Source organism: Ictalurus punctatus, chromosome 22 (assembly GCF_001660625.3).
Source record: "Ictalurus punctatus breed USDA103 chromosome 22, Coco_2.0, whole genome shotgun sequence".
NCBI classification, from domain to species: domain Eukaryota; kingdom Metazoa; phylum Chordata; class Actinopteri; order Siluriformes; family Ictaluridae; genus Ictalurus; species Ictalurus punctatus.
This window is the reverse complement of record NC_030437.2, coordinates 19,647,670-19,675,466: the sequence shown is the minus strand read 5'-3', so window position 1 is coordinate 19,675,466 and position 27,797 is coordinate 19,647,670. Positions and strand designations below refer to the sequence as shown.

The 27,797-nt window shown below is 42.5% G+C and overlaps 1 protein-coding gene and 1 long non-coding RNA gene across 4 annotated transcripts; one reads left to right on the top strand and one right to left on the bottom strand.

Annotated features, from left to right (window-relative positions):
- Positions 1–827: 827 nt before the first annotated feature.
- On the top strand, positions 828–25,226 carry arhgap25 (Rho GTPase activating protein 25). 3 transcript variants are annotated; one of them, XM_017451917.3, is made up of 11 exons: positions 828–1,205; positions 8,015–8,214; positions 14,370–14,451; positions 15,875–15,988; positions 17,511–17,715; positions 19,828–19,960; positions 20,260–20,333; positions 20,556–20,677; positions 21,860–22,020; positions 22,964–23,535; positions 24,437–25,226. In XM_017451917.3, the coding sequence occupies exons 2-11, from the start codon at positions 8,083–8,085 to the stop codon at positions 24,630–24,632; spliced, it is 1,791 nt and encodes a 596-aa protein (XP_017307406.1). In that variant the 5' UTR covers positions 828–1,205; positions 8,015–8,082; the 3' UTR covers positions 24,633–25,226. The 3 variants fall into 3 exon arrangements, with proteins under 3 accessions (XP_017307406.1, XP_017307403.1, XP_017307404.1); XM_017451914.3 differs by having other exon boundaries at positions 828–1,374; XM_017451915.3 differs by lacking the exon at positions 828–1,205 and adding an exon at positions 1,413–2,186.
- Positions 21,435–27,767, bottom strand: LOC128628928 (uncharacterized). Its single transcript, XR_008393198.1, has 2 exons — positions 27,639–27,767; positions 21,435–22,012 (listed from the first exon to the last, which is right to left on the bottom strand). It is a non-coding gene; the product is annotated as an uncharacterized LOC128628928 (long non-coding RNA).
- Positions 27,768–27,797: the final 30 nt, after the last annotated feature.

Here is a 27,797-nt window from a genome sequence, read left to right as displayed (position 1 = left end):
TGCTCGTACGACGGGTTAATGAGGTTGAACCGTAGCCATGAGCACAGGTTTGGTCTGAACATCGCACTCCAAAGCCGAGACACGTTAAATTCCACTCGATAAAACATACCGCTTTAGCGTACGCTCATTTCTCCACCCACTATAACCACACCGTCGTGTTCCAGTGATGTTAGAATGACCTCATAGTGACGGGGTAGTCAAATATTAATGTAGTGACGTTGAAATAATGTTATATTCATGTTATTGCAATATATTCATGTTATTATAGTAACGGAAGTCACACAGCCAGACCTTTATATACGTGCATCAGGCGATGATGTTAAAATATGATGTGTACGCTCCGTATTTAGTGTACACGTCATATTCACACGTTTAAGTTCCACGCTGAACTTTATTATCGTCCACATCACTTCCAGCTTCCTGGTACAAGTTCGTATTTTTATATTTGGAATCGGATTTAACATATAACGACCGCGTGGTTTACTTACAGTGAAATATCACATCATCAAGTTTGTTTTCGAAAGATTCACTACGCTGCACGAGTAAAGAGGAGTAATGAGCAACCGCTGACCTCAAATGAGAAAGCAAACAAAAATGCACATAAATAAATGGGCATGACTATATATATATATATATATATATAAGGGCATGACTATATACTGTATAGATACATATATATATAAATCAAAGCCTTGTTCCAGTTTGAATGAAAGCGTAACGTGCAGACCTCAGGATGAATGACTGCACACATGCGTGCTGCTTCGCTCATGCATGACCCAATTTACTCATATACAGAATTTTCTGCCTTCAGATTCTGTGGTGTCTTTGTTTGCCACCGACTTCCTCCTCGTTTTCAACAGAGCTGCGTTCTCACTCGCCTTAAACGTCCGCAGCACTCCTCTAGAGCAGCCTCGCTCGAACCTGGGACTCGAGACGAAAGCTAAGAGGAATGAACAGATAGAAGACAGGGGTTAAGTTAGGAAAATACCAAGAAGAAGTAACAGACGGGTGGGGTGTGTGTGGGGGGGTAGTGAGCGGGCAAGAGGCGACGTGTCGTGTGGTAGAAAACAAAACGTAAAAAAAAAAAAACAAAACAAAAAAAAAAAAAACGAGAAGATTGAGAGGAAGGAGGAAGTGAGGGAGACAGCATGAGAGAGGCTGCGATGAGGGGATAAAAATATGTACACTTGTAAAAAGTGTACAAGGTGTGTAAGCGTGTGTGTGAGTGTGTGTGTGTGTGTGTGTGTGTGTGTGTGTGTGTGTGTGTGTGTGATTAGATAGAGAGTGATATTTTTCCTAAATTAGTAAACATGTCTCTGAAGCTTCCTCGTAACTGGGACCTGACCACCCTCCGTGGTGAAACTGCCAAAATAGGTGAGTGTGTGTGTGTGTGTATGTGTGTGAGTGTGTGTGTGTGTGTGTGAGTGTGTGTGTGTGTGTGTGTGTGTGTGTGTGTGTGTGCAGATGAGACCACCCTCACCTTTCAGTTGCCATTTGTCCTACACACTGTGAATTCTGCACATGTGTACCAGTACCTTCTACAGCAGAATGCATTGGTGCAATGCAACATTATACGTGTGTGTGTGTGTGTGTGTGTGTGTGTGTGTGTGTGTTTATTTGATGTAATGGACATCCTTGATTCCTAAAACTTCTGGAAACATAACCTTTGTTCATAACGTACCATGTGACGGCGCTGGTGAATTCTGGACTGTGATTGGTCAGAAGAGAAACTGATGGTTAATTTTCTGCAGCTGCAGATCGCAGGATTATATTAACGCGCTCGTTCTAATATGTCGTCTGGCAGCGTTAAGACGTTTGCAGCGGTTTATACGGTGAAGAAACGTTCTGTGAGGAGACGTGTGGAAGGAGTCTCCAGTGTCAGTGCTTTCTAACAGTCAGCGATAACGTCAAGTTTTCCGAAAAAGGAAGGAAGGCGTTCCGTTTAATTTCGCGTTAAATAGACGTATGAACGGATAAAAAGAAGTATGATGTTCTTTACCAAATCATCGTGTGTAATCGTTGCCAAATAGCTGCGGTGTAAGAGGAATAAAACACTACAGGGACGTGCTGTTAGAGGACAAGAATCAATTTCAGTTACTGAAAACAGGAACTTTGTGTCCGGACGCGTTTGTTTCCTGCAACCTGCTTGTTTCTTAGCGCTAGATTACAAATCTGGACATTAAACAGTGAGTATTTTGTGCGATAATTTTTACTTGCAGTGTGTGTTTTAAAGAAGTGAATAGTGCATAGTGTTGGCACACACACACACACACACACACACACACACACACACACCAGGCCTTTCTGATTTCCTCTGTGTGCGGTTAGAACAGCAGGAAGCTGATGAAAGCTCGATAACAGCAGAACAAACTACTGTTCAGTGTCACGTTAACATAGTTTAACGTTCAGGGTGTTTAGTGTAGCACAGAACTGCTGTTATATTTCACCGCCATCACGCACCTGCACACGGCCACTGACCTGTTCATCACACCACCGCTTCCTGATACGGTTCATGTCAGACTGGTGCTTTTAAGCAGCATTGAAATAATGCAGAGTTTGCTTTCCAACTTTCTTATTCTATCTAGTAAAAATAATAATGTTAGAGGAGGTGAGTTAGGGTGTTAGAGGAGGTGACTTAGGGTGTTAGAGGAGGTGAGTTAGGGTGTTAGGATGTTAGTGGAGGTGAGTTAGGGTGTTAGGATGTTAGCGGAGGTGAGTTAGGGTGTTACGATGTTAGTGGAGGTGAGTTAGGGTGTTAGGGTGTTAGTGGAGGTGAGTTAGGGTGTTAGGATGTTAGCGGAGGTGAGTTAGGGTGTTAGGATGTTAGTGGAGGTGAGTTAGGGTGTTAGAGGAGGTGAGTTAGGGTGTTAGGATGCTAGAGGAGGTGAGTTAGGGTGCTAGAGGAGGTGAGTTAGGGTGTTAGAGGAGGTGAGTTAGGGTGTTAGGATGTTAGTGGAGGTGAGTTAGGGTGTTAGGGTGCTAGAGGAGGTGAGTTAGGGTGTTAGAGGAGGTGAGTTAGGGTGTTAGGATGTTAGCGGAGGTGAGTTAGGGTGTTAGGGTGTTAGAGGAGGTCAGTTAGGGTGTTAGGATGTTAGCGGAGGTGAGTTAGGGTGTTACGATGTTAGTGGAGGTGAGTTAGGGTGTTAGGATGCTAGAGGAGGTGAGTTAGGGTGCTAGAGGAGGTGAGTTAGGGTGTTAGGGTGTTAGAGGAGGTGAGTTAGGGTGTTAGAGGAGGTGAGTTAGGGTGTTAGGATGTTAGTGGAGGTGAGTTAGGGTGTTAGAGGAGGTGAGTTAGGGTGTTAGGGTGTTAGAGGAGATGAGTTAGGGTGTTAGGATGTTAGTGGAGGTGAGTTAGGGTGCTAGAGGAGGTGAGTTAGGGTGTTAGGGTGTTAGAGGAGATGAGTTAGGGTGTTAGGGTGTTAGAGGAGGTGAGTTAGGGTGTTAGGATGTTAGTGGAGGTGAGTTAGGGTGCTAGAGGAGATGAGTTAGGGTGTTAGGATGTTAGCGGAGGTGAGTTAGGGTGTTAGGGTGTTAGAGGAGATGAGTTAGGGTGTTAGGATGTTAGTGGAGGTGAGTTAGGGTGTTAGAGGAGGTGAGTTAGGGTGTTAGGATGTTAGCGGAGGTGAGTTAGGGTGTTAGAGGAGGTGAGTTAGGGTGTTAGGATGTTAGCGGAGGTGAGTTAGGGTGTTAGAGGAGGTGAGTTAGGGTGTTAGGATGTTAGCGGAGGTGAGTTAGGGTGTTAGAGGAGGTGAGTTAGGGTGTTAGGATGTTAGCGGAGGTGAGTTAGGGTGTTAGAGGAGGTGAGTTAGGGTGTTAGGATGTTAGTGGAGGTGAGTTAGGGTGTTAGAGGAGGTGAGTTTAGGGTGTTAGGATGTTAGTGGAGGTGAGTTAGGGTGTTAGAGGAGGTGAGTTAGGGTGTTAGGATGTTAGCGGAGGTGAGTTAGGGTGTTAGAGGAGGTGAGTTAGGGTGTTAGGATGTTAGCGGAGGTGAGTTAGGGTGTTAGGATGTTAGTGTAGGTGAGGTAGGGTGTTAGAGGAGGTGAGTTAGGGTGTTAGGATGTTAGTGGAGGTCAGTTAGGGTGTTAGGATGTTAGTGTAGGTGAGGTAGGGTGTTAGAGGAGGTGAGTTAGGGTGTTAGGATGTTAGCGGAGGTGAGTTAGGGTGTTAGAGGAGGTGAGTTAGGGTGTTAGGATGTTAGCGGAGGTGAGTTAGGGTGTTAGAGGAGGTGAGTTAGGGTGTTAGGATGTTAGCGGAGGTGAGTTAGGGTGTTAGGGTGTTAGAGGAGATGAGTTAGGGTGTTAGGATGTTAGTGGAGGTGAGTTAGGGTGCTAGAGGAGGTGAGTTAGGGTGTTAGGATGTTAGTGGAGGTGAGTTAGGGTGTTAGAGGAGGTGAGTTAGGGTGTTAGGATGTTAGTGGAGGTGAGTTAGGGTGCTAGAGGAGGTGAGTTAGGGTGTTAGGATGTTAGTGGAGGTGAGTTAGGGTGTTAGGATGAATTTGTTTAGAATTTGTTTGGGTTGTGTCCTCTCTAAGTGTGAAGGACGGGTGTGGTGGTCTATCAGACTGTAATGTGAGAAGTTTCCACTGCTGATACTGTTGTTAGGTGTGGAGCTTTTGAGCACCGTGACCTCTGTCGTGCACGATGCAGCAATTTCCTGTTTATCCACGATCTCTGTCTGCATCTGGCCTTTTCTCTAAACTCATAGGGTGTGTGTGTGTGTGTGTGTGTGTGGGTGTGTGTGTGGGTGTGTGTGAATGTGCATGTGCTTCATGGCTGAGTGGTATTCTCTTTGTTGGCTCACCCAAGTGCCGCTTTCACTTTCCTTTTATTTACTCTTTGATTTATTCAGATTTATAATCTACTTCCAGTGATGGTGATTCATTTGAACTACTTTTATTTTGTTATTTTATAATGAAGCAGTTTATCTCACAGCCGTGTGATCCCTACAGTTTCCAAGCGTACATGAGTAAGGATATGTTTTATGACACGTCACGAGAACTGTCACAATAGTCGATGTTGAAAATCGCTCTAGTCAGCCTTCACAAAGTTTCATGAAAGGTTGTCATAGTAACTACTGATGATGTCTTTGGATTTAATAACTATTTATGATTATAGCAATTAGCAGCAGTGGTAACATGACATGGTTATGTCTTCGCATGCAACAGTATCAAGTTATTATTATTATTCCCATTAGTTGCTAAGACAACTGCCGGTTATGACAGTTTATGTCAAGTGCTAATACTTAGCATCTGTTTCGTAGCACATGTCATCACGACAAAATAAAAATAAATAAAAGTTAGCAAAAATTAGCATGTGACATATGTGCTCATCACAATTAGCAATAATAAAACATGATTGGTTCTGGACGTAAACTATTATGACGAACTCGTGGGAGCGGATGACACCCACCGTGACGTCTTTGACAAGACAAGTCAGTCTTGTAAGTTCACATCTGTAATATCACATCCGTAATGTCACATCCATAATGTCACAACTGTAATGCCACATCCGTACTATCACATCTGTAATGTCACATCTGTAATATCACATCTGTAATGTCACATCTGTAATATCACATCCGTAATGTCACATCCATAATGTCACAACTGTAATGCCACATCCGTACTATCACATCTGTAATGTCACATCTGTAATATCACATCCGTAATGTCACATCCATAATGTCACAACTGTAATGCCACATCCGTACTATCACATCTGTAATGTCACATCTGTAATATCACATCCGTAATGTCACATCCATAATGTCACAACTGTAATGCCACATCCGTAATGTCACATCTGTACTATCACATCTGTAATGTCACATCCGTAATGTCACATCTGTAATGTCACATCTGTAATGTCACATCCATACTGTCACATCTGTACTATCACATCCGTAATATCACATCTGTAATGTCACATCTGTACTATCACATCCGTAATGTCACATCTGTACTATCACATCCGTAATGTCACATCTGTACTATCACATCTGTACTATTACATCTGTAATGTCACATCCGTAATGTCACATCCATAATGTCACATCCGTAATGTCACATCTGTACTATCACATCCGTAATGTCACATCTGTACGATCACATCCGTAATGTCACATCTGTACTATCACATCTGTACTATCACATCCGTAATGTCACATCCGTAATGTCACATCCATAATGTCACATCCGTAATGTCACATCTGTACGATCACATCTGTACGATCACATCCGTAATGTCACATCTGTACTATCACACCTGTAATGTCACACCTGTAATGTCACATCCGTAATGTCACATCTGTACGATCACATCCGTAATGTCACATCTGTACTATCACACCTGTAATGTCACACCTGTAATGTCACATCCGTAATGTCACATCTGTACTATCACATCTGTACTATTACATCTGTAATGTCACATCCGTAATGTCACATCCATAATGTCACATCCGTAATGTCACATCTGTACTATCACATCCGTAATGTCACATCTGTACTATCACATCTGTACTATTACATCTGTAATGTCACATCCGTAATGTCACATCCATAATGTCACATCCGTAATGTTACATCTGTACAATCACATCCGTAATGTCACATCTGTACTATCACATCTGTAATGTCACATTCGTAATGTCACATCCGTAATGTCACATCTGTACGATCACATCCGTAATGTCACATCTGTACTATCACATCTGTAATGTCACATCCGTAATGTCACATCCGTAATGTCACATCTGTACGATCCCATCCGTAATGTCACATCTGTACTATTACATCTGTAATGTCACATCCGTAATGTCACATCCATAATGTCACATCCGTAATGTCACATCTGTACTATCACATCCGTAATGTCACATCTGTACTATCACATCTGTACTATTACATCTGTAATGTCACATCCGTAATGTCACATCCATAATGTCACATCCGTAATGTTACATCTGTACTATCACATCTGTAATGTCACATCCGTAATGTCATATCCGTAATGTCACATCTGTACTATCACATCCGTAATGTCACATCCATACTGTCACATCCGTAATGTTACATCCATAATGTCACATCCGTAATGTCACATCTGTACTATCACATCTGTACTATCATATCCATAATGTCACATCTGTACTATCACATCCGTAATGTCACATCCGTACTATCACATTCGTAATGTCACATCTGTACTATCACATCTGTACTATCACATCCGTAATGTCACATCTGTACTATCACATCTGTACTATCACATCCGTAATGTCACATCTGTACTATCACATCTGTACTATCACATCCGTAATGTCACATCCGTACTATCACATTCGTAATGTCACATCTGTACTATCACATCTGTACTATCACATCCGTAATGTCACATCTGTACTATCACATCCGTAATGTCACATCTGTAACGTTACATCCGTAATGCTGTTATATAAAGTGTTATATGTATATCTGTAATATATACACAACCATCTGACTTTAAGAAATGGTTCTGTGATTATTCTCTGAAATGTAAAGTGTCTCAGTGCTGTTTATATTTTGTATATTATATTTATACTTTGGGGCATGCTCTCCCCCAACCGTGTGTACGTACGTCTACGTGTCCCTTTCCACCCACCTTACTTTTTCTCAACACCTACGTCCCCACCTACCTTTGACTTTTCCACTGACCCTCAGCTCCTCATACATCACTCACGATTTCAACAGAGTCAGCGTGTTGTTTTGAAACGACGTCTTTCAGGTCATATGACGACTGTTGTGTTGTTATTGAACAATCCTAGCCGGTTTAGAACAATCTAAACAGGAAGCTTCTTGGGTCAGGCTGTTTCCTACGTGGCCCACACAGCTGTAGAGCCTTTACGAAAATATCTACGGTTAACACCAGTCTCTGCCTGTGGTGCACAGAGTTAGAGTGAGACTGCCACAAAACAGCACAGAGCTTGAACAGCGTCTGATTGTCAGTTTGATTTCTTTTCTCTATCTGTGAATCAGCGAGGTCTAAAAGCGTGATACCGGGGGAAGGAGGCGCCGGGTCGGGCCGCTCCGACGTTAAGAGGTCGATGGAGAAACCTTTGAAGAAAGGCTGGCTGAAGAAGCAGAGGTCGATCGTGAAGAACTGGAAACCGTGCTACTTTGTGCTGAGAGGGAACATCCTGACGTACCACAAAGACGACAGAGAGAGCACCGTACAGGTGAGAAGTGAAATTCGGTTTTATTTCTACAGCTCTTTTAGCAATAGACTAGGATCGGAGATTTAGGGAAATCTGGATGTAGATTTAGATCTCTAAGGAACAACCCGGAGGCGTCAGCAGAGAGGAGCAGTTCGCTGAAAGCACAGGATAGGGTTCATGATTTTTTGTAAGTGCACATATTTAGGGTGTTCATGTGGACCTCGCACCGCAGCAGAAGGTGAGTCATGATTGCAGAAGGGCTATCAGGATAAATCAGGCAGGTCCAGAGGGTGAGATGAGCTGCAGGTGTACATATATGTGTAACTCGAAAAAGAACAGATTATTAACCCTTGTGCGTCCTTATGGACATTTTTGTCTTATTCATTTAAAAAAAAATTTTTATTTTGCAAACAGAATAAATTTGGCAAAAGGTGTGTATTTTTATTGGAATTCTAATATTTGACCCTCATTTGCTTTCATAAATCTGTTTTACACTAGGTACACAGAATAGTTACTCACTCAGGACCATAAGGACAAAAACATTCTCTCATTGAAACCCATTCAAACCGCAATATTTAATCCCCGTGACGTTTGAGCATACAATCACGCGCTCTGTGTTAATAGGCTTTTATTTTGTTGACAAGGTTTTAAGCCTCTGGAGGAAAATACAAGTGCAGCTCAAAAAATTTGAATATCGTGCAAAAGTTTGTTTTTTTTCCCCATAATTTAATTCGAAAAGTGGAAATTTCATATATTCTAGATTCGTTACACATAAAATGAAATATTTCAAGCCTTTCTTAAAAAAAAATTTTAATCTCCATGATTACGGATTACAGCTCACGGAAATCGAAAATCCGGTATTTATAATACAGAAATGTCGCAGTGTCGCGTCCCTAGTGTCAAGCCACTCCTGAACCAGAGATAACGTCAGAGGCGTCTCACCCGGGATAAAGAGAAAAACATCTGGACCGCTGCTCAGTGGTCCAAAATCCTCTTTTCAGATGAAAGTAAACGCTGCGTTTCATTTGGAAATCAAGGTTCCGGAGTCTGGAGGACGAGTGTAGAGGAACAGAATCCCAGCTGCTTGAAGTCCAGTGTGAAGTTTCCACAGTCAGTGATGATTTGGGTTGCCGTGTCATCTGCTGGTGTCGGTCCAGTGTGTCTTCTCAAGTGGAGAGTCGATGCAGGGTCTACCAGGAGATTTTAGATACTTCATGCTTCATCTGCTGACGAGCTTCATGGAGACGCTGATTTCCTTCTCCAGCAGGACTCGGCACCTCCCACAGTGCCAAAACTTCTAGTAACCGGTTTACTGACCGTGGTGTTACCGTGCTCGATCGTCCAGCCGCCTCGCCTGACCCGAACCCCATAGAGAATCTACGAGAGACACCCGACCCGACAATACAGACGAGCTGAACGCCGCTATCAAAGCGACCTGGACTTCAGAACACCTCAGCAGCGCCACACGCTGATCGCCTCCACGCCGCGCCGCACTGACGCAGTCATTCCTGCAGGAGGATTAAAACCCCGACCGAGCATCAGCGCATGAATTAACACCCTGTTCATCAGCTCCACATTTCTGTGTTATAAATCCTTCATTGTGATATTTTGAGATGCTGGATGTTTGGTTTGTGAGCTGTAACCCGTCATCATCCAGAATAAAACAAAAGGCTCAAAATATTTCACTTTAAAGTGTAATGAATCTAGAATATATGAAAAGTTCCACTTTTTAAAATTAAATTATGGAAAAAACGAACTTTTCCACGATATTCAATTTTTTTGAGATGCAGCTGTACACGCTTTTCCTTTTTTCCGATTCTGCTGTGTTATAGAGCGCCGCAGACCAGCTGAATAAATGATTGTTATATTATAATTGTGTGTGTGTGTGTGTGTGTGTGTATGGATATCAGAGTTGTGGTGTGTGTGTGTGTGTACTGAAAATTTGACGTGTGTGAACAGTTTGAAAGAAAGAAATGATGTTGTGCTGGAAATCACGGATCCCACCCCGTGTGTACGAGTCACAGAAGGTTCCTGAACTCTGAAGATTTTGTGCATTATTTAAAGAAACCGGCGTTTACAGGGTTAAAATTCTGCAAATGAACGAACGTTTGGTAATTATGATCAGAACTGGTGCTGGTAAAAAGAATCGGCGTCAGTGAAAGTGGAAAAAAAAATATATTTCTATGACCTCCGTGGACCTATGTGTAACTTTTTTTCATGGACACACAAGGGTTAAGAATGCTTTTATACTGCAAGGGTGTTGTGAGAGAGTGCAGGATTCCCCTTTACTCTCAAATGCAAAGGTGTCAACGTTTATGGTCTCGCTACAGCATTTGCAATTTCTGACACCTTTCAGCCACGCACAAAACGCCTGGAAACGTTGCTTTTCACACACATCAAACGCAAATAAAAATAACACGGTTACCAGTTCACCGAAGGGGAAAGGACGTGAGAGGAGCACGTGTTTATGTAGCGGTGGACGGATTTTCTCTAGCGTAGCCGATCCACTTACGGCATGGTTTTGGACAGACTCTAACCTGAACTCAGGGCTGAACTCTGGAGCAGTGAGACCGCAACGCTAACCCCTGTACCGCCATGCTGCCCTGATAGTTCTGTCTTTCTGCTTCAATAGACAAGTGAAGGGGTTCATTATGTTTTCAAATAATAGTAAATAATAATAGTATATACTGTATTATTTACCTTTATTTACAAATATTCGTAAATAATAGTGTAAGTATGTAGTATACGGTATTTCTTCTTCTTCTTCTTCTTCTTCTTCTTCTTCTTAATAATAATAATAATAATAATAATAAAGGGTAGTCAATTTTAGTATAGTACAATGTAATGTAATATAGTGTAGAAATAGTAAATAGTATAAATGCAATGTAGTAAATAATAATAACAGTAATTTAGTATATTGTAGTACTACTACTACTACTACTACTAATAATAATAATATGTAATGTAGTGTAATTTAGTAAATAATAGTATAGTATAATGTAGTATTGTGTTGTAATAGTAAATAATAGTAGTATAGAATAGTAAATAATAATGTAGTAAATAATAAATCTAGTGTAATTTGGTAAATCGTATAGTGTGATGTAGTATGGTGTAGTAATAGTAATATGTTATAGAGTAGTAAATAATATTGTATAGCATAATGTAATGTAGTAAGTAATCAATCCATCCATCCCGCTTATTCAATTCAATTCAATTTTATTTGTATAGCGCTTTTTACAATAGACATTGTCTCAAAGCAGCTTTACAGAAATATCAACACGGTATACAGATATTAAAGGTGTGAATTATCCGACTGGGTCACGGGGAGCACGAGACGGGGTACACCGCAGGGCATAATCACACACACATTCACACACATTCACACACTACGACATGCCAATCAGCCTACTATACAAGTCTTTGGACTGGGAGAGGAATCGAACCCCTAACCCGGGAGGTGTGAGGTGAACGTGCTAACCACAGAGCCACCGTGCGCCCTGTAGTAAGCAATGTAATGTAGTAAATGATAGTAAAATGTAGTAGAGTATTCTGTAGTAACAGTAGCAGTAGTGTACATCCCCTTGGGCTGACCTGCAGGTGGTCTGGATCGTGTGTGAATGCAGTGACCACTGAAACCTGAGTTTCACTGACCACTGAGACCACCGAGTGTCCGGTGCCTTCTGACTAGACAGCTTTTTAGGGGATTTATCTTTATCTCAGCTGACATGCAAACGTGTATATTATAGAAACCTGAGCCGAGCCTTGAACCGAAGACGACATCTTTAGATAGAGACACTTGCTTACCAGCTCACTGAGCCACCTGAGTTTTCCTGACGCTCGTCCTTCACTTGTGTCTGAAGCGTTTTCTCTGTATATATTTATGGCGTTTTTGGTAGACGCCCTTATCGACTTACATTTATCTCATTTATACAACTAAGAATTAGAGGGTTAAGGGTCTTGCCCGAGGGCCCATCAGTGGTATCTTGGCAGTGCTGGGGCTTGAACTCCTGACCTTCTGATCAGTCACCCAGAGCCTTTAACCCCTGAGCCTCCACTATCCCTGTATATAGTTCTGGTGAAGTGTAAGATTGCAGTTGGCTCGACTGTACACGTCCACCCTCTGTGGAGTGATGCTACAGGTTCGACTCTTGCCTGGGAAACAGATGCTCCTCCGTTGCTGTGGATTTAAGGAGCAAAGCCAGAAAATATTTCCAAATATAACAGCATCCGGTTTGGTCCTGAGCTCGGGTTACTGTCTGTTCCACCACCACCCTGACCACCGCGACCAAGACCAGGAGCACTTACTGAACATTATGGTGTATATCTTAAAAGCTGAGTTAATGCGAGACCTAGGTGACATGCAGTCACATTACCGAGGACAACTGAGGGACTCGTACACAACTATTACAAAAGGTGCACACTTTCACTGACGCTCAAGAGGGCGATATGTTGCATTAAGAGCCAGGGGGGTGTAAACTTTTGAACAGGATGATGGGTGTAAATTGTTATTATTTTTGTCTTTTGGGAAACATGTAAATATCTTATGTAGTTTCTGAAGGGCGGTACTAAATGAAAAAAAAAAAGAAAAGATTTTTAGACAAAATAATAATTTACACCGATCTTCCGGTTCAAAAGTTTACACCCCCCTGGATCTTAATGCATCGAGTCGCCTTCTTGAGCATGAGTGAATGTTGGCATCCTGCGTAATAGTCGTGTACGAGTCCCTCGGTCGTCCTCGGTGTGAAAAGACGGATCTGAACATCATATAGCCGCTGTTGGAAAGGGCTGAAATACGCAGAAGATGCCGGAGAAGTCAAGAACGTGCAGGACCTGGAGGATTTTTCTGAAGAACAGTGGGGGGTTTAACTTCTCAGGACAAACACGGGACTGGTGAAGAACTCTCACACAACATAAACACATCGTGTCGCGGATCGTCCAGGTAACGACACACGGGGTTCATAATCCAGCGTTTTGCAGATGACCTCAACTGTATAACTGATCATTTCTAACATGCAATTCCAACTTCAAACACCTACCTGAGCCTAACACCGTGACATCGTACTGTATCCCGAGGATGGACGTGATGGAGCTGCGACTATTTTTAGCTCTACACGTGCGAGACACTGCAACGCGTAGGACTTGTCCATCAATATCCGCAGAGCCATAATTTCATTATAACGTCCTAGCACGTCCCGAAGAATTATATTCTTCTCGTACCACGGAGATCTGCCGACGCTCGCAATGTTTTTATTAATTAAATAACGTCACGTTGTACTTTTTTTTTTCCATTTATAGTCACATTTAATGTTGTGGAAGGTCCATGAAACCACTGAGTTCCTGTTCTCACTTCTGTTATCGCAGCTATAAACAGTCATTCCCTCACCAGCATCTTTTTATCTCTCTCTCTAAAAAAACACGCAGATTTTCAGCTGATTGTTACAAAGCGCATTAATAACCTAGAACCATGGTTCTCAAAGTGGGGTCTGTAAAACACAGCTGGGCTGTTACGGTCAATTCCTTCTTACGTACTCATGCTCGACGCACGCGGGTCGGAGAGGGCTTCGGCCGAACGCACGTCGCGACGACGTCACACGACGCGTCTCTGCCCGATCCTGCAGAAAACCTGCGCTGATTCTTTTTTTTAAAATGTCAAGCAACGAATAAAGTTTTCGTGATTTTGCGTTCATGTCCACGATCGCAAACTCATGGAATCCTCGAGGGACGGATTATTCGAGATTATTATAAGTCGGAAGAGTCGTTTAATTCGAATTTTAAAATTTGAATCCAAGACCTTAATACCTCACAAATTTATTCGCGTTTTAATCATTAAAACAGTTCAAGAATAAAATTTTTAAAAAAAAACAACAAAAAAAAACCCCCCCACTCCATGGAACCAATGAATAGACGCATATTTTATTATGCACATGTAAATAATGAGGCTAATATTTGAAAAGCTGGATCGTGTTCAATTTTTTAATGAGTTTATTCTTAATGAATTCATTTAAAGTCAATGGTTGCAAAAAAAAGAAAAAAAGAAGAACAAACAAACAAAAAAAAAGATTATAATCCAGCACTTCAGCGCGAGAAGATCGATTTCAGACAGTGATGCTGATTGTCGTCTGAATTTATACAGTTATCTCTCTGAGTCATGACTTTTTAAAAATCTTTCATTCCAGGGAACGATACCGCTGGGGGCCAGTCAAGTGAACGAGCTTCCCTCAAACACAGATGACAAATTCATCTTCGAGATCATTCCACGTAAGCGTTTTTTCCCTCCCCGCCTCCATCTCTTGTGCTAGATCTATGACAGATCACTGACCTGATTTAGCTGCGTTTACTGCGTTACTCCGAGGGTGTTAAAGCGTAAAGTCCACTGACCTGTCACTCGCAATAATTCACACTGAACTCTTTCTCCCATTACACAACAATCCTTTTTTAGTGCTTTTGCTCAGTAATGAGTTTATTCAGAGCTGGAGGAAATGAGACGTGTGACGTACCAGACTATATTTCACACATACGCAGTGCATACTGTATTCAGACCGGTATATTTAATCACTTTTATCCACGCACGAGTGTAATCCCAACATCATTACGGGTTTAGGAACTTGATTTAAAGTCCAAAAGTGAAGGTTTATTAAAGTGTTATATAAAGGTTTTTGGTTAAACTTCAAGTGATGCTCTTTGCAAAAATTCTCAAAAATGTAGTTACGTGTGTAAGCGTATTAAAAATGAACGTAGCTTTCTATTATCTATTTATTTATTTATTTATTTATTTTATACATAAAAAGGACAGATCGTGATCATGGCTCTTAAAACAAGAACGTACGGAATATTTACTAACAATTCGTGCTCGCGCTGTGGCGTCGTGGAACGTTATAGCAGCTATGAACAGTCGTTCCCTCGCGAGCCTCGATTTTTTCTCCCTTAATAAGACAAAAAACAAACAAACAAACAAACAAAAAAAACCCCACGCAGATTATCAACTGACTGTTACAAAGCACTGACATCAGTGACGCCTTCCGTAAATGTCAAATAAAACAGAACACTTCACCATATCATTACACGCGATGACCCCCGGCGTACACGCCCCGGTGCACGAGCTGATCCTAGAACAGACCAGAAAGGAGAACATGTCAGAACTATAGCTCAAGGGCGCTGTGGTCTAAACTCTTCAGAAAGTCTTTATGTTCAACACTTTATAACAATGTACACGCTATTCCTGACTCCTGGAGTGCGCTCTGTACGCAATGTAAGACGTAATATATTGAGTCCTTATAGATATAGATTTTTAATGTGTATCATATGTATATAGAAGTATTTTACATGTATTCGGGGGCGGGGGCGGGGGCGGGGGTGGGGGTTGTGCCTTCAATGCGTATGCCTTTTACACATTTAGAGTGTATTTTACATGCAGGAAAGTAAATGTAATGTATGTTTAATATTTTATCTAAGACGAAAGTCCTATGTTTGTGTCCTGTGAGCAGACCGCTCGGAAAAATGTCCTGTTTACGTGTCATTTATGGTACAACACTATACACTCATGTTCCCAGAGGAAAGATTATTAAATCCACAAAAGACCCAGTGAGAGACTCAGAAATGGGAGAGTTTGGTGCGTTTTGTCTGAGAGTGTACAGTATGTACTGTGCTATAGAGTTGTGTGTGTGTGTGTGTGTGTGTGTAGGAAGTAATGGGGACCGGGAGCGTGATGGCTGTGTTCTCATGGCAAGCAGTCAGAGCGAGATGGAGGACTGGGTGCGGCTGATTCGCCGGGCCATCGGAGCTCAGAGCAGCGGAGGTACTGCACACACACACACACACACACACACGCACACACACACACTATACAACACCACTCTGTTTGGGGTCGTAACACACCAGGTGCTCAGTGTCTCACAGCTCTTCTGACCTGGATTAGGTGCGCCGTCACCACAAGGACCTGCATTCACAGGAGCCGTTTCTCCACATGCGTTCTTATGCGATCTCGAACGCAAGAAATTATATGTTTATATATAAATAAAATTAAATAAAGTCTTTATAACCATATTGTCTGTTTAGAGAAGGACATCAAGTCTCAGGTGGGGTCAGGGCGCAGGCTCAGCCATGATACGGTGCCCCTGGAGCAGAGAGGTTTAAGGGCCTTGCTCAAGGCCGACATCTTGGCAGCGCTGGGGCTTGAACCCTCGACCTTCTGATCAGTAACCCAGAGCATTAACCGCCAAGCCTCCCCCGGACAATATTCTTCCTCCGCACATGATGTCCTGAAATTCATAATGAAAGTAACGCATTGAAACATCGCCGCAAAAGTCCTTATAAATGAAACCGTTAATGACGAGGACAGGGGTGAAGTGGCCGGTTTCAGTGTTTGGTTTCGTATGAGCTCGTTCTGCCCTTCTGAGGACGTAATGACACAAAGATGGCCGACTGTTGAACTCCATTTTTGTTTTGACAGGGAAATAGAACAGTAATATAAAAAAAAACCCTCTGAAATGTTGACTTTAAATACGCAAATGTCAAGCAAAAACAATACGCACGCTAACAAAGAGGTGAGAAAGAACAGGTGAGACTGCTAGAGGAAGCTATGACCATATAAGGAAAACAGGAATCGGGTCAGACATCACGCATCCTTCTTGGTCAATCAAAAAGAGCTGGGATTGTAAAGTAGAACTGAAATAAACGTCCTTGATGTTGAGTCGTTGTATTGGTCATAACGTGACGGTCATTTCCTGTGGAACCATGCCGCTCGAGGAGTTCTTTCCAGATGGCTTTTTCATGAGGAATGGGATGAGTTTTATAGTTTGTAATTTAACATAATAAAAATACAGTAAGATCACGGCAAGGAAAGACTTCACCTTCATACAGGAGATATATAAATCTCACGGATTATAGATCTATTTTTTAATATAAACGTTTAAAAATTGGTCATGTCTTCAACAAAGTAAGGAGCAGTTATTCCAGGACACCAGCCTGATACGACCCAAGCAGTGAAACAACACTCCATTTTGGGTGATGTGATGAAGCAGAGTTGATTCGTTTCCTATAACAGCATGCCCCAATGTGTTTCATTCCATAAAACAGCTTTACCTCTGACACTGGAGACTCCTTCCAGAAAACGTCACCGTGTTAACGATTACGTACGTTTTTAAATCCGTTTATTTGTCACGTCCGGTGTACACGTCCCTGTGAATGAGCCGTTACTATAGAAACGATAACGTATCAGAACGGGGGCATTGATATGAAGCCGCTGTTCTAGAAAATTAATCAACACCTTCTGACCAATCAGAGTCCAGAATTCAACAGCGCTGCGGTTTTGTTTTCAGTGTTCGGGAAGGGTCTGGCGGACATCATGGCCTACGAGAAGAAGCTCGGGCCTCGCTCCGTGCCCATGCTGGTGGAGAAGTGCGCCGAGTTCATCAGGGAGCACGGGCTGGACGAGGAAGGCATCTTCCGTCTGCCTGGGCAGGAGAACCAGGTCAAACACTTCAGAGAGGCTTTCGATGCTGGAGAGAGACCTTCATTTCCTGCGTAAGTCCTGCAGTTAAAACATGTTCTTTGGTTGAATTCTTCACAAAGTGTGAAACCCTGTTTTTGGAACTTAAGAGCCCTTAATCATCCAAGGAACCCTTGAGGAACCCTTTCAAATAGGGCACACATACCTCTAAATTATTGCTAATTTTTTTTTTCTTCTTTGTACCTGTCAGCTGCTTTGTGGTACTTGGAAGATGAAAAGGTTTGTTAAGGGTTCCTCATGGGTCCGACAGGAAAGCGCTGTGTTGTGTGCTTCTGTCAGTAAGAACCTCTTCATTTTTTTCCTCAGAGCAACAATCTGAGGTAAAAACAAACTGTCACGGGCCTGGACTGTGTGACACACCTTTTACGGTACAGAAAGTTCATTTCCCGGTTTGCTGATGACGATGTCATTTTCGCTCTTCGTCAGCGAAAAGCTTTGATGTATGAAAACCAGGAAATTAGCACGTTCTCTACAGCCGACATCGTTCAAACCTGCTTTCTCCGGCGGCAGACTGCGAACGCAAAAAAATTAACTAAAATAAAAGCGCAGTACAGGAAGACGTTCTAAATGAATCGGTGTGTTCTCTTGTCAGACAGATGTGCACGGTTTTCAGATGTCGGTTATAAAGAGGTTTTAAGAGCTGTGTGTTTTAGGCTCATCTTAAAACGCAGGGATCGACCGTACGGGAAAACGCCGCGAGAAAACGTTTAGAAATGTTCACAGCTTCGGGACGCAGCGAGTGTGAACTGTCTGCCATGGAAAGTGAGACGGAGACAGATTTCGATTATTTTTTCAAAGAAACCTGCTACACTTCAGATCTGTGGTTAAACCACATCCTGTCCTAAGTGAGGTGAAGCTTCCATCATTACTGAGCACACACACACACACACACACACACACCTACACATTAGGGATGCAATGCAATGACATGCTCTGTATGTGTATCTGTCTTGTGGTCCAAATATTCATATCAGTATCTGTATTCAGCTTTAAACCTGAAGTGGGTGTGGCCTAAGCTGGAATTCTTTTTTAATCAGATATAGATGTTGGTGTGTGTGTGTGTGTGTGTGTGTGTGTGTGAATTCTGGTTCCTCAACCTTCAGCTACATCAAACCAGCTCATAACTGATCTCAACTAGAGAGTTAATGGATTGTATTTCCCAAAACAGGAACAAACTGAATGAATGCGTATGAAGAAAGGATGAATGAATGAATGAATGAATGAATGAATGAATGAATGAATACTGTAAATGCATTGAGCAGCGCTGTACGCTCATGAACGTGCTCTTCGTTGGTCCTGCAAGGTCGTGCCCACACGAAACCAAGAACCTTGCACGTGTTTGTCTTTTTCTGTCGCGTCTCACGGAGTCTCGTCACAACCAGACGCTCTTCCAATAAAAAAAACTTCCAATAAAATGAATAACGCGCCCCCTATTCGTATCTGTAGTGGTATTTGTTTAGAACACATTGTCTGTTCATTCCGAGCAACGTATTTGGCTAATATGATCCCACAGAAGCCAATCCCAGATGAACGAATGAATTAAGGCGTGTGAAATTCAGCGTTCATGCATTCAGGATCAGGAAATAGAAATGCCATAGGGAACCAAACTCGAAAACAAACTACACTCTTCGCCGAACGTATTCGAAAACACAAACATAACCGGTCTGAATTGTTCCAGAGCGTGAACGTTATTCTAAATAGTGCGGAACCGGTTACTGATGATTATTTCTAAATCCACCCCGGTGTGATTCCAAGTGAGTGACGCCTAAACCTCACATTTCCTCAACAGGACTAAATTTCTCTTGAAAATTCGTCATTTCCTGCCTGGCTACAGGAAGCACGGACGTGACATGGCCAGTATAGAAAGTAGTTGAAATGTGTGATGAAAATGTTTTAAAAAAATAAATAAATACATCCGTTTCTGGTTAAATGCAATGTTTGGTTTTATTTATATCCAGACTTCCTGTACGCAGCGTAGACTATTAAACGCCGTGTAAAGAACTTTATTAAATACTCTTTTCTGGTTTCCAAGGAAAACATCGGGGGGGGGAATAGTTGTAATCCGTCTTCAGGATAATCCACATGACTGAAAAAATAATAATCTGACCTTCTTTCTTATCCTGCAGTGATACGGATGTCCACACGGTAGCGTCTTTACTCAAGCTGTACCTGCGCGAGCTGCCTGAGCCGGTAGTGCCCTGGACTCAGTATCAGGACTTCCTGGACAGCAGCGTGATGCTGGACGCCACCACAGCAGAGGTGAGACGCAGCCCGGCATCGTCGCCTCCGTACCGCGTTATTAATGATCGAGTACTAATAAATCCCAGATGACTGGAACTTCACGGGTTCTGAAACGCTGAGACACGTCCTACATCACTCGTCCAGTCTTAAATCAGTGAAGCTAGACATTTAGACAAGACTAAGTGAAGGGCAGTGGTTCTTGGACACATCTGGGCGTCTGTTCAGTCACAGTATCTTTATCGTTTGAACCGGTACAGACGTCTCGTAACGGTGTGCGACGTTTTAATACCTTTAATAGCAAGGTGCTTCCTTCACAGGGGAAGGAGAAGCTGGAGAAACAGATCAGCCTGCTTCCTAAAGCCAACTACAACCTCCTGAGTTATATCTGCAGGTGAGATCACATGCACATGAAGCAGTATAGCTCATAGGGTGATTGAATTATTTATTTATTTATTACGTTATTAGACATTGCGCGGGAAAGCGTGCAGAACGACCCGAATCGGAACGATGGCACTAAGGCGTGGCACCGTCGCGTTAGGAACAGGGTGAAGCTGCTGTCGCTGTTTGTTCCTTTAAGCTCTGAATGGATTTTTGGATATTTTGGTTCCTACAGGTTCCTGTTTGAGGTGCAGCAGCACTCGAAGGTGAATAAGATGAGCGTGGAGAACCTGGCCACGGTGATGGGGGTGAACCTGTTCAAGCCGCAGGTGGAGGACGCGTTCAGCATGATGAAGGGTGAGGTGTTAGAGCAGCTTGGGGTGAATAATAATAATAATAATAATAATAATAATAATAATAATAATGATAATAATAATAATGATGAGCTTCAGAGTGGTGTGAGAGTTTGAAAACCAGAGAACAAAAGAAATGGCACCTTTTTGATCAGAGCGACACTACCCACTCGTTCAGTGGTTTCAGAAAAAAGCCCGCGCTAGCCTCCACCCCTCCACCCCGTCACTTCCTGTATCCTGTGTTATCAGATGGTGGATTGGTGCTTTGTTGTTGTTTTTATTGATCAGTATGATTAAACGAGCACGGTATCGGAGTATCCGTATCGATCCGTCCCTAATTTCAACCTTCAGATCTTTTGTATTTGACGTACACGACGCGTTCCGAAAAAACACCACATGCGCCTCACGAAGTTCTCATAAGGTGTTAATAATAACCGAATAATAAAAGATCAACTGAATCGTTTCACTCCTACTGCAAGAGAATCCCAACATCATTCACACGCTTATCTGTTAACGATAATATAACTTCTTTTCTTCTTCTTCTTTTTTTTTTAAACTTACCGCTTTATTTTTTTCCTCCGTGGTTGCTGTTTGGAAAGTGACTAGGCTATAAGTCCTCTAAAAAATATATTTTTAAAAAGTCAGAAATATAACAGAATATATAAGAAGGCTTGTCCAGAAGTTGAATTAAGTACACGGGTACACTGCGAGGTCAAAAATACATTTAAAAATAAAAAATTAACAGAAATTTGACACTGAAATGTCATGAAAATAAAATTTCTTTAATCAGTTTAAAAACTCACTTATTATTATTATTATTAATTAGATTTAAATATAATTAGTAAATAAATCTACCAGCAGCTTTCAGCTGCTTTACAGCGCCATCTTCTGGACATCAATATTAACCCTTTTACCGTCTACGCTTCGCTATAAGCAGCGTTCAGATGTCCTGATGTTCCTGATGTTCCTGATGTTTTACACCAATCTTTCTCTATCCTGGCCCTGTGTTTTCCCTGACTTCTTAATTAGACTATGAGCAAAATGTCCATGATTGAGAAACTGGAAGCTGTTAACTATCTAATTATTTATCAGTTACATTCTGATGCTTGGTTGGGTTTATTTTATATTTAGTTTTGGATCAGATCTGAGATATTGCTTACAGATACCACACATACACTCTTCACAGGGACCCCGATGATCCAGAAGGTGATGACGGTGATGATCAGGCACCACGAGTTGCTCTTCCCCGCTGTTAAAGACGCTGCTCCGTCTCCTGCTCCTGCCAAGAAGCTGAAGAGCAAAAAAGCAGCAAATCCTCGCAGTTTCGTGGGCTGGGAGTCTGCAGAGGTAGTGCATTCCATTTATTGGAAGCAAACGAATCATAGTTCTACTTTAGTATACTCTCTACATGACAGATTTATTTATAATCAGTGTACACACCAAACCTCAAAACCAGAAAAATGATGCCTTCAAAAAAGAAAAACCAGCAACCCACGGTTAAGACACTTCCTGTTAGTAACCCAAATCATCTACACCAGCATGAATAACACGTTATTTATGTACCACATAAAAATCATAACAGTTCACTTATATTACTCGCAAGTTTTACTTTTAACCATTAAAAAAAATATACCTTGTTTATAATTTTCTGTCTTCTTTCACTTTGCTTTCAAACTGATGGCTAAATGAATTTATACCACAGCGCTGTTGAGTCCTGGATCCTGATTGGTCGGATGGCGTTGATTGAGTTTCTATAACAGCAGCTCTGACAGTAGTGTAGGTTTATATAAACGCGCTCGTCCGGATACGTCATCGTTTCTATAGTAACAGCTCGTTCACAGGGACTCGTACGGCGGACGCTCCTCTGATTATACCCGGAGTTTAAAAACGTGTGTAATCTTTGATATGGGGAAGTTTTCTGTGAGGAGACATGTATTTAACATTTATGGAAGGAGTCTCCAGTGTCAGTGCTTTGTGACGGTCGAAAAACAGTACATATATATAGGCTGGTGAGGAACTGAGTAGTTTCGTAGACATTCCACAACGTTAAACGTAACTATATGTGTGTAATACTTTTAATAAAAAAAACAACAACATTTTAACCCTTGGTAAATTCATGTTGTATAAGAGGAGCACTTCAGGACATGCGGTTACGGGACACTAATCAGCTTTGGAGTGGAGACAGTAACTCTGCTCCATCACACCATGCTGTTGTCCTGAACCGTTCTCATTGGTTGCTTATCGCTTTCACGTTCTCTTCCTCCGCTCACCCTGTCTTCTCCTTCCTAAGTGCGAGATGTCGTCCTTGTCCGAGTCTCCAGAAGAAGAGGAAGTAGACGCGTTTGAGGCCGAGAGGTCAGCGTCAAATGCTGCTACTTCTTCTTCGTCCTCTACGTCCCCCGCATCCCCGCCTCCGGTGGACACGCTGAGTGCGAGCCCGAGGAAACGTACGCAGACTCTGCCCAGCTTGGGTGGCATGCCTGGGTTTAGACCATCCCGAGAACCATCCTGGGAGCGCTGGAGCTATCTGCAGGAAGCCTTGGACGAGAAGGACGAGAAGACGTTCTCCGAGGACATCTTCAAGATCCTGGACCTTCAGAAGGTGACGCTCTTTCCAGAAAGGCAGAACAGCAATGGGAGAGATGAAGGGAAGGAGGCCACTCAGGAAAGGAGGAGTAGCAATGGTGCGGTTAAACCCGCAGAGCTTCCGCAGTTGAAAGTTGAACCTCAGGCCAAGCCCAAAGAGAACTCGAAGCAGAGTTCAACGTCTCTGAGCAGGGAGGAGATTGTGAAACAGCAGCCACAGAGCGTTACCCAGAAACAGGCGGACAACACGACGGACCAGCTGCAACTTATTACCAGGTTTGATCTGAATTCTTTAAGCTCATAGTTTTAAGGTTTCCTCATTCCAAACATGTCTGACACAAAGCATGCAGGGGTCAATAATAGGTCTGTTCACACAGGAACCTTTACAGGAACCAAAGAACTTTCTCCCACCAGAGAAACCTGGACCGATTTAAGGTCCTGGCCTGTAGGAAAAGTTTCCACAAGCTTCATAGCATGATCGAGGCTCGTCCATGGCGTTTAAAAACCTGCATTTAACTAACACGCCTGTCTAGAAAGCGTTTTTATACACGTGGCGAGACGAAAACATCACAGAACTGTTCAGAACGACAAACCTACTCGATGTTTCCTGTCTTCGGTTCTGCAGTTTAAAGACCTTTAAACACGTCCCGACACTTCACATCAAGGACATCTTTCCTTGTGTTTATTAAACATATAAACATTTATAAACTATATTATTTCAAATTTCATTAAGGGTCAGTTAAAGGCCACAACCCTTGTGAAGACCAAACCAAACCAAAACCAGGAACATTTTTAGGAACTGTGTAGTTCTAGTTCCTCAAAAGAGTTGAAAACCTGTTAATCCATGTCAGTTAATCCAGTCACCTGACTATCGCTCACACTGCACTTTACACACTGGAGAAACTCACATGAGAAACGTGAGCACCATGTAACGATACCTCGCAACACAGGTGCTTATACGCTACAAGATCTAACAGCACAGGTGCTCATACAGAGTGATATCGAATCACGTTACCTCCATCACCTGCTGTTTTTCTCCTGGATTCTCAGAATAGTACACGAGAAACCCTGATTACATCCGTATAGTAAACGTCAAACTGTTACTGTACAAATGCTAACTCCAACAACGTTCTAATGCATGTGTGTGTGTGTGTGTGTGTGTGTATGTGCTTTTCAGTCTCCAGCAGACGAACATGGAGCTGAGCGCGACCGTGACCAAGCTCCAGTCAGCACTGGAGGCGGAGCGTCGCTGTAAAGCCGCTCTGGAGATTTTGTTGCGTAACGCCGAGCGCAGCAGAAACGAGGCCCTGATACGTAACGAGCAGCTGGGCCGCGAGATCCAGGCGTTAATCAGTAAAGCCAAACCAATGTGAACGCACGCTCGGACAGCCGACCAGGTGACTCCCACGTGAGGACGGATCCATGCAGTCTGATCCGATATGGAACTTCTATTGGGTTTACTAACCATCCGGCTATTTATTTCCAAAGGATATTTGAGATGCCTATTTAAACATAGATGACGGACAATAATATATGAAACAATAGTATTTTTTCATTAGGTAATAAATATCGTATCCTCACAGCGAGGTAAAATGTTATCTCGCCATATCAGTGGATTTATTATCGGCTGGTACCGATACATGCTCGGGAAACGATGCTTCTCTGCCGTTTGTATTGTAGAAATTTACATTTGCCACCGGACGAAGGCACAAAAGGTCGAACGATGACAAAAATCTCGTTGTAATGAGACTGCTGACGGTGAGAGAGAATATTAACGGACTTACGGTGTTTTAGAATTTGCTTTTTAAGCCATTTCTTCCCAAAATACAACGCAAGCTCGCTACGGTGCCTGTTGATCTTCGACGGAATCGAACTGAGAAGTATGTTTGTTTTTGGATGTGCTGCGAGCAGAAACTTTGTTCTTTAATCTCAGAATAAATTTCTAATAAAATTCATTTCACTGCGTGGATGATGTCGTCGTGTCATAAATCACAGACTCCCGATAAACCAGTACCATGCTACAACTGTCCTGTGTCAATGTTCACACTGGAGGGCCCTGAAAGTTTTGCATCATATATGACACAGCTATGACCAATTAGCATGGAATTAATGGGGTTTTCACACAAACCAGTTAGCTAGCAGGAACTCATTTTGGGTGAAGCGATGTTCTTGGTGCTTAAAAGGTAAATGCTTGATGTCTCAAAGTGTTTCACAAATTTCTCTACAACTGGGCGCATGCTTCATTTGTTTTGTAAAGCAGCGCGCAAATGTTTTCGTAGGCCCAAACGAACGAAACATTCCAAACAGATTTACAAGAGCTTTAGCAACACTGGTCTTCTTCACTCATTACAGCTCATTTGCATTTAGTGACGCCCACAAAACTCCATAAAAGGTAAAGGCACATAGTCAAAGATAGGACTCGTGCAAAACTTTACTGAGGTTAGTCTCGACATGTAAGAATAAAAGTTCAGAGCATGCTTAATATGTATACGTTGTCATTTCTGCCTCTAATTGTGCTAGTATCTCACGGTAAGAAATATGAAGACTGCCTGGAGATTGGAGATTGCGTGTGAGCGAGGGAACGAGAATAAAAGGTTATCGCACGACTCGAAACAAACAATGAAAAACACGGGGAAAGCATTACGTAAGCAAGGATGTTAGTGGGATGTCTGAGAACTGTCATGATGATTGAAAAACAAAAGACACGGATCCAGACGCAGAGGTGTGGAGGATGTCCCTCTTGAGATCAATAAGAAAACATCCACTGCTCTGTTGACAATCTGTGGTTGGGCTGGCTGTGACGCAGAGTCGAGATAGTTCTGGAAGGCTTGAGGCTCGAACAAGAGCTTTCTGGATCAGTCAAGTTCGGTTAACATGACAGCTACAATCTGTGGTATTCCGTGTCACCAGACAAAGGAAAGCAGGAATGTTGGGGGGAAAGAAAAAGGGAAGGCAAGAGGAATGTTGGAACAATTGGTCACTAGGTCATACTTCTCCTACACACCCTCTTAAGGGTCTATCGTTTTGACTCCTGACCTTGTGCGTCATTTCTAATCATTCACACGTAAGGCAGCGTCGGCGTATCTGATCCTCAGGGTAGACCTTTGCTTCATTAAGTGCTGGTTCCCACATTTGCCACTGATTTGAGAAAGTCTTGCTAATAACCAAGTTTCTACATACGTAAACTTGGACTAGGTGATCCTAAAGCTGCTCCCAAATCAGTAGAAAGTGGTGTGCCACTGTTCTGTGCCTTGGAGAATTCAAACTACGTGGAGCATCCTGGCTGGACGAGGGCTGATTTTGACAAACCGAGTGTTCTCTTGACTACAAGGTCTTGTCAGTCCCAGGACGGTTGTGATAAGGGTTTCCCAGCACTTCCGGAAGTGCTGTTCGTTTGACGTGTAAGTGCAGAACAACACTCGTTGCTGAGGGTCTGATCCTTTGGGAGACCCCGCTTGAACAACCAAGCACTGATAGGGCACTAAAGACATTAAAAACCTTGCACAGTAAATTGTGTGTGATTTTGCAACAGTAGATGGATAGGAGAAACTATTTTTACGTAGTGAAATGTAGCAAACCATCCCTAATTTTCAAAAGTAACTGCAGTTGAAGGATTAAGAAGAAACTTTAGGACAACACCACAGAAATATGCAATACTTAACCTAGGGGTTTTGGAACAAACGCCCCCAAGCCTTGCCCACCCTACATTTTTAGATATAATTTTGAACATTTTTGGCCGTCAAGTTGTGCGATTGAGTCTTCTCAATTCTTCATTCTAATTTTCAGCTGACTTTTACACACACTCATCACCCTTAAAATGATATCAAAGCAGATGGTCCTCACACCCCGTTTCATTTACATGACCTTGTTTTGCTCATTTGTGGACACATCTCTGTCCTATCCATGTAAAAAACAACAAATAAAAAGCAGCAGGCCTCAACAACTTTGTCTGAAAGAAATGGTCAGTGAAATGGTGGTTCATCACTAGAAGCACACCATTGGGAAAAATAAATAAACAGTAGGCCCAAGTCTCTTCCCTGGCTCACCCACCCAAACAAAAAAACCCCGGCTTCTGCTGGTATCAGAACAATGTTTACAAAGTCCTCATTAAGGAAAGAAAGTAGATAACAGCACATACACACACACACACACACACACACACATACACACAGTGGGACCATCGGCAGTGAAAATGCAGAGCTTCCCAGCTTATAGATAAGGGACCAAGAGAAAGCAAGCGATAGGGAGTGAGAGAGAGTGAGAGAGAGGAAAACACAAGAAGAAAAGAGATGCCACAGTGAAACTCAATGAAGCTGTCTTTCAAACCAAATTCTGCAGACTTCAGAGCCGCATCGAAGGACGTGTGGAGAAATAAATACCTGAAATCTGGAATAGGTGCATTGCAAAACTGCAACCGGTGTCCATCTACGCCCAGAGCAGGACAGAGTTACTGGTCTTACAGATCAACTCCAGGACTCAACTCATCTTGCTAATGCCAGGATCCACCTGAACCAGAGGGATAATTCATAACTATTAAA

Bases quoted from the DNA above. Each gene is read 5' to 3' on its own strand.
- arhgap25 (XM_017451914.3), top strand. From the start codon at position 1,311: ATGTCTCTGAAGCTTCCTCGTAACTGGGACCTGACCACCCTCCGTGGT. The intron at 19,961-20,259 runs GTGAGACGCAGC...CTTCCTTCACAG, and splicing joins TGGACGCCACCACAGCAGAG to GGGAAGGAGAAGCTGGAGAA. The intron at 20,678-21,859 runs GTGAGGTGTTAG...CACTCTTCACAG, and splicing joins CGCGTTCAGCATGATGAAGG to GGACCCCGATGATCCAGAAG.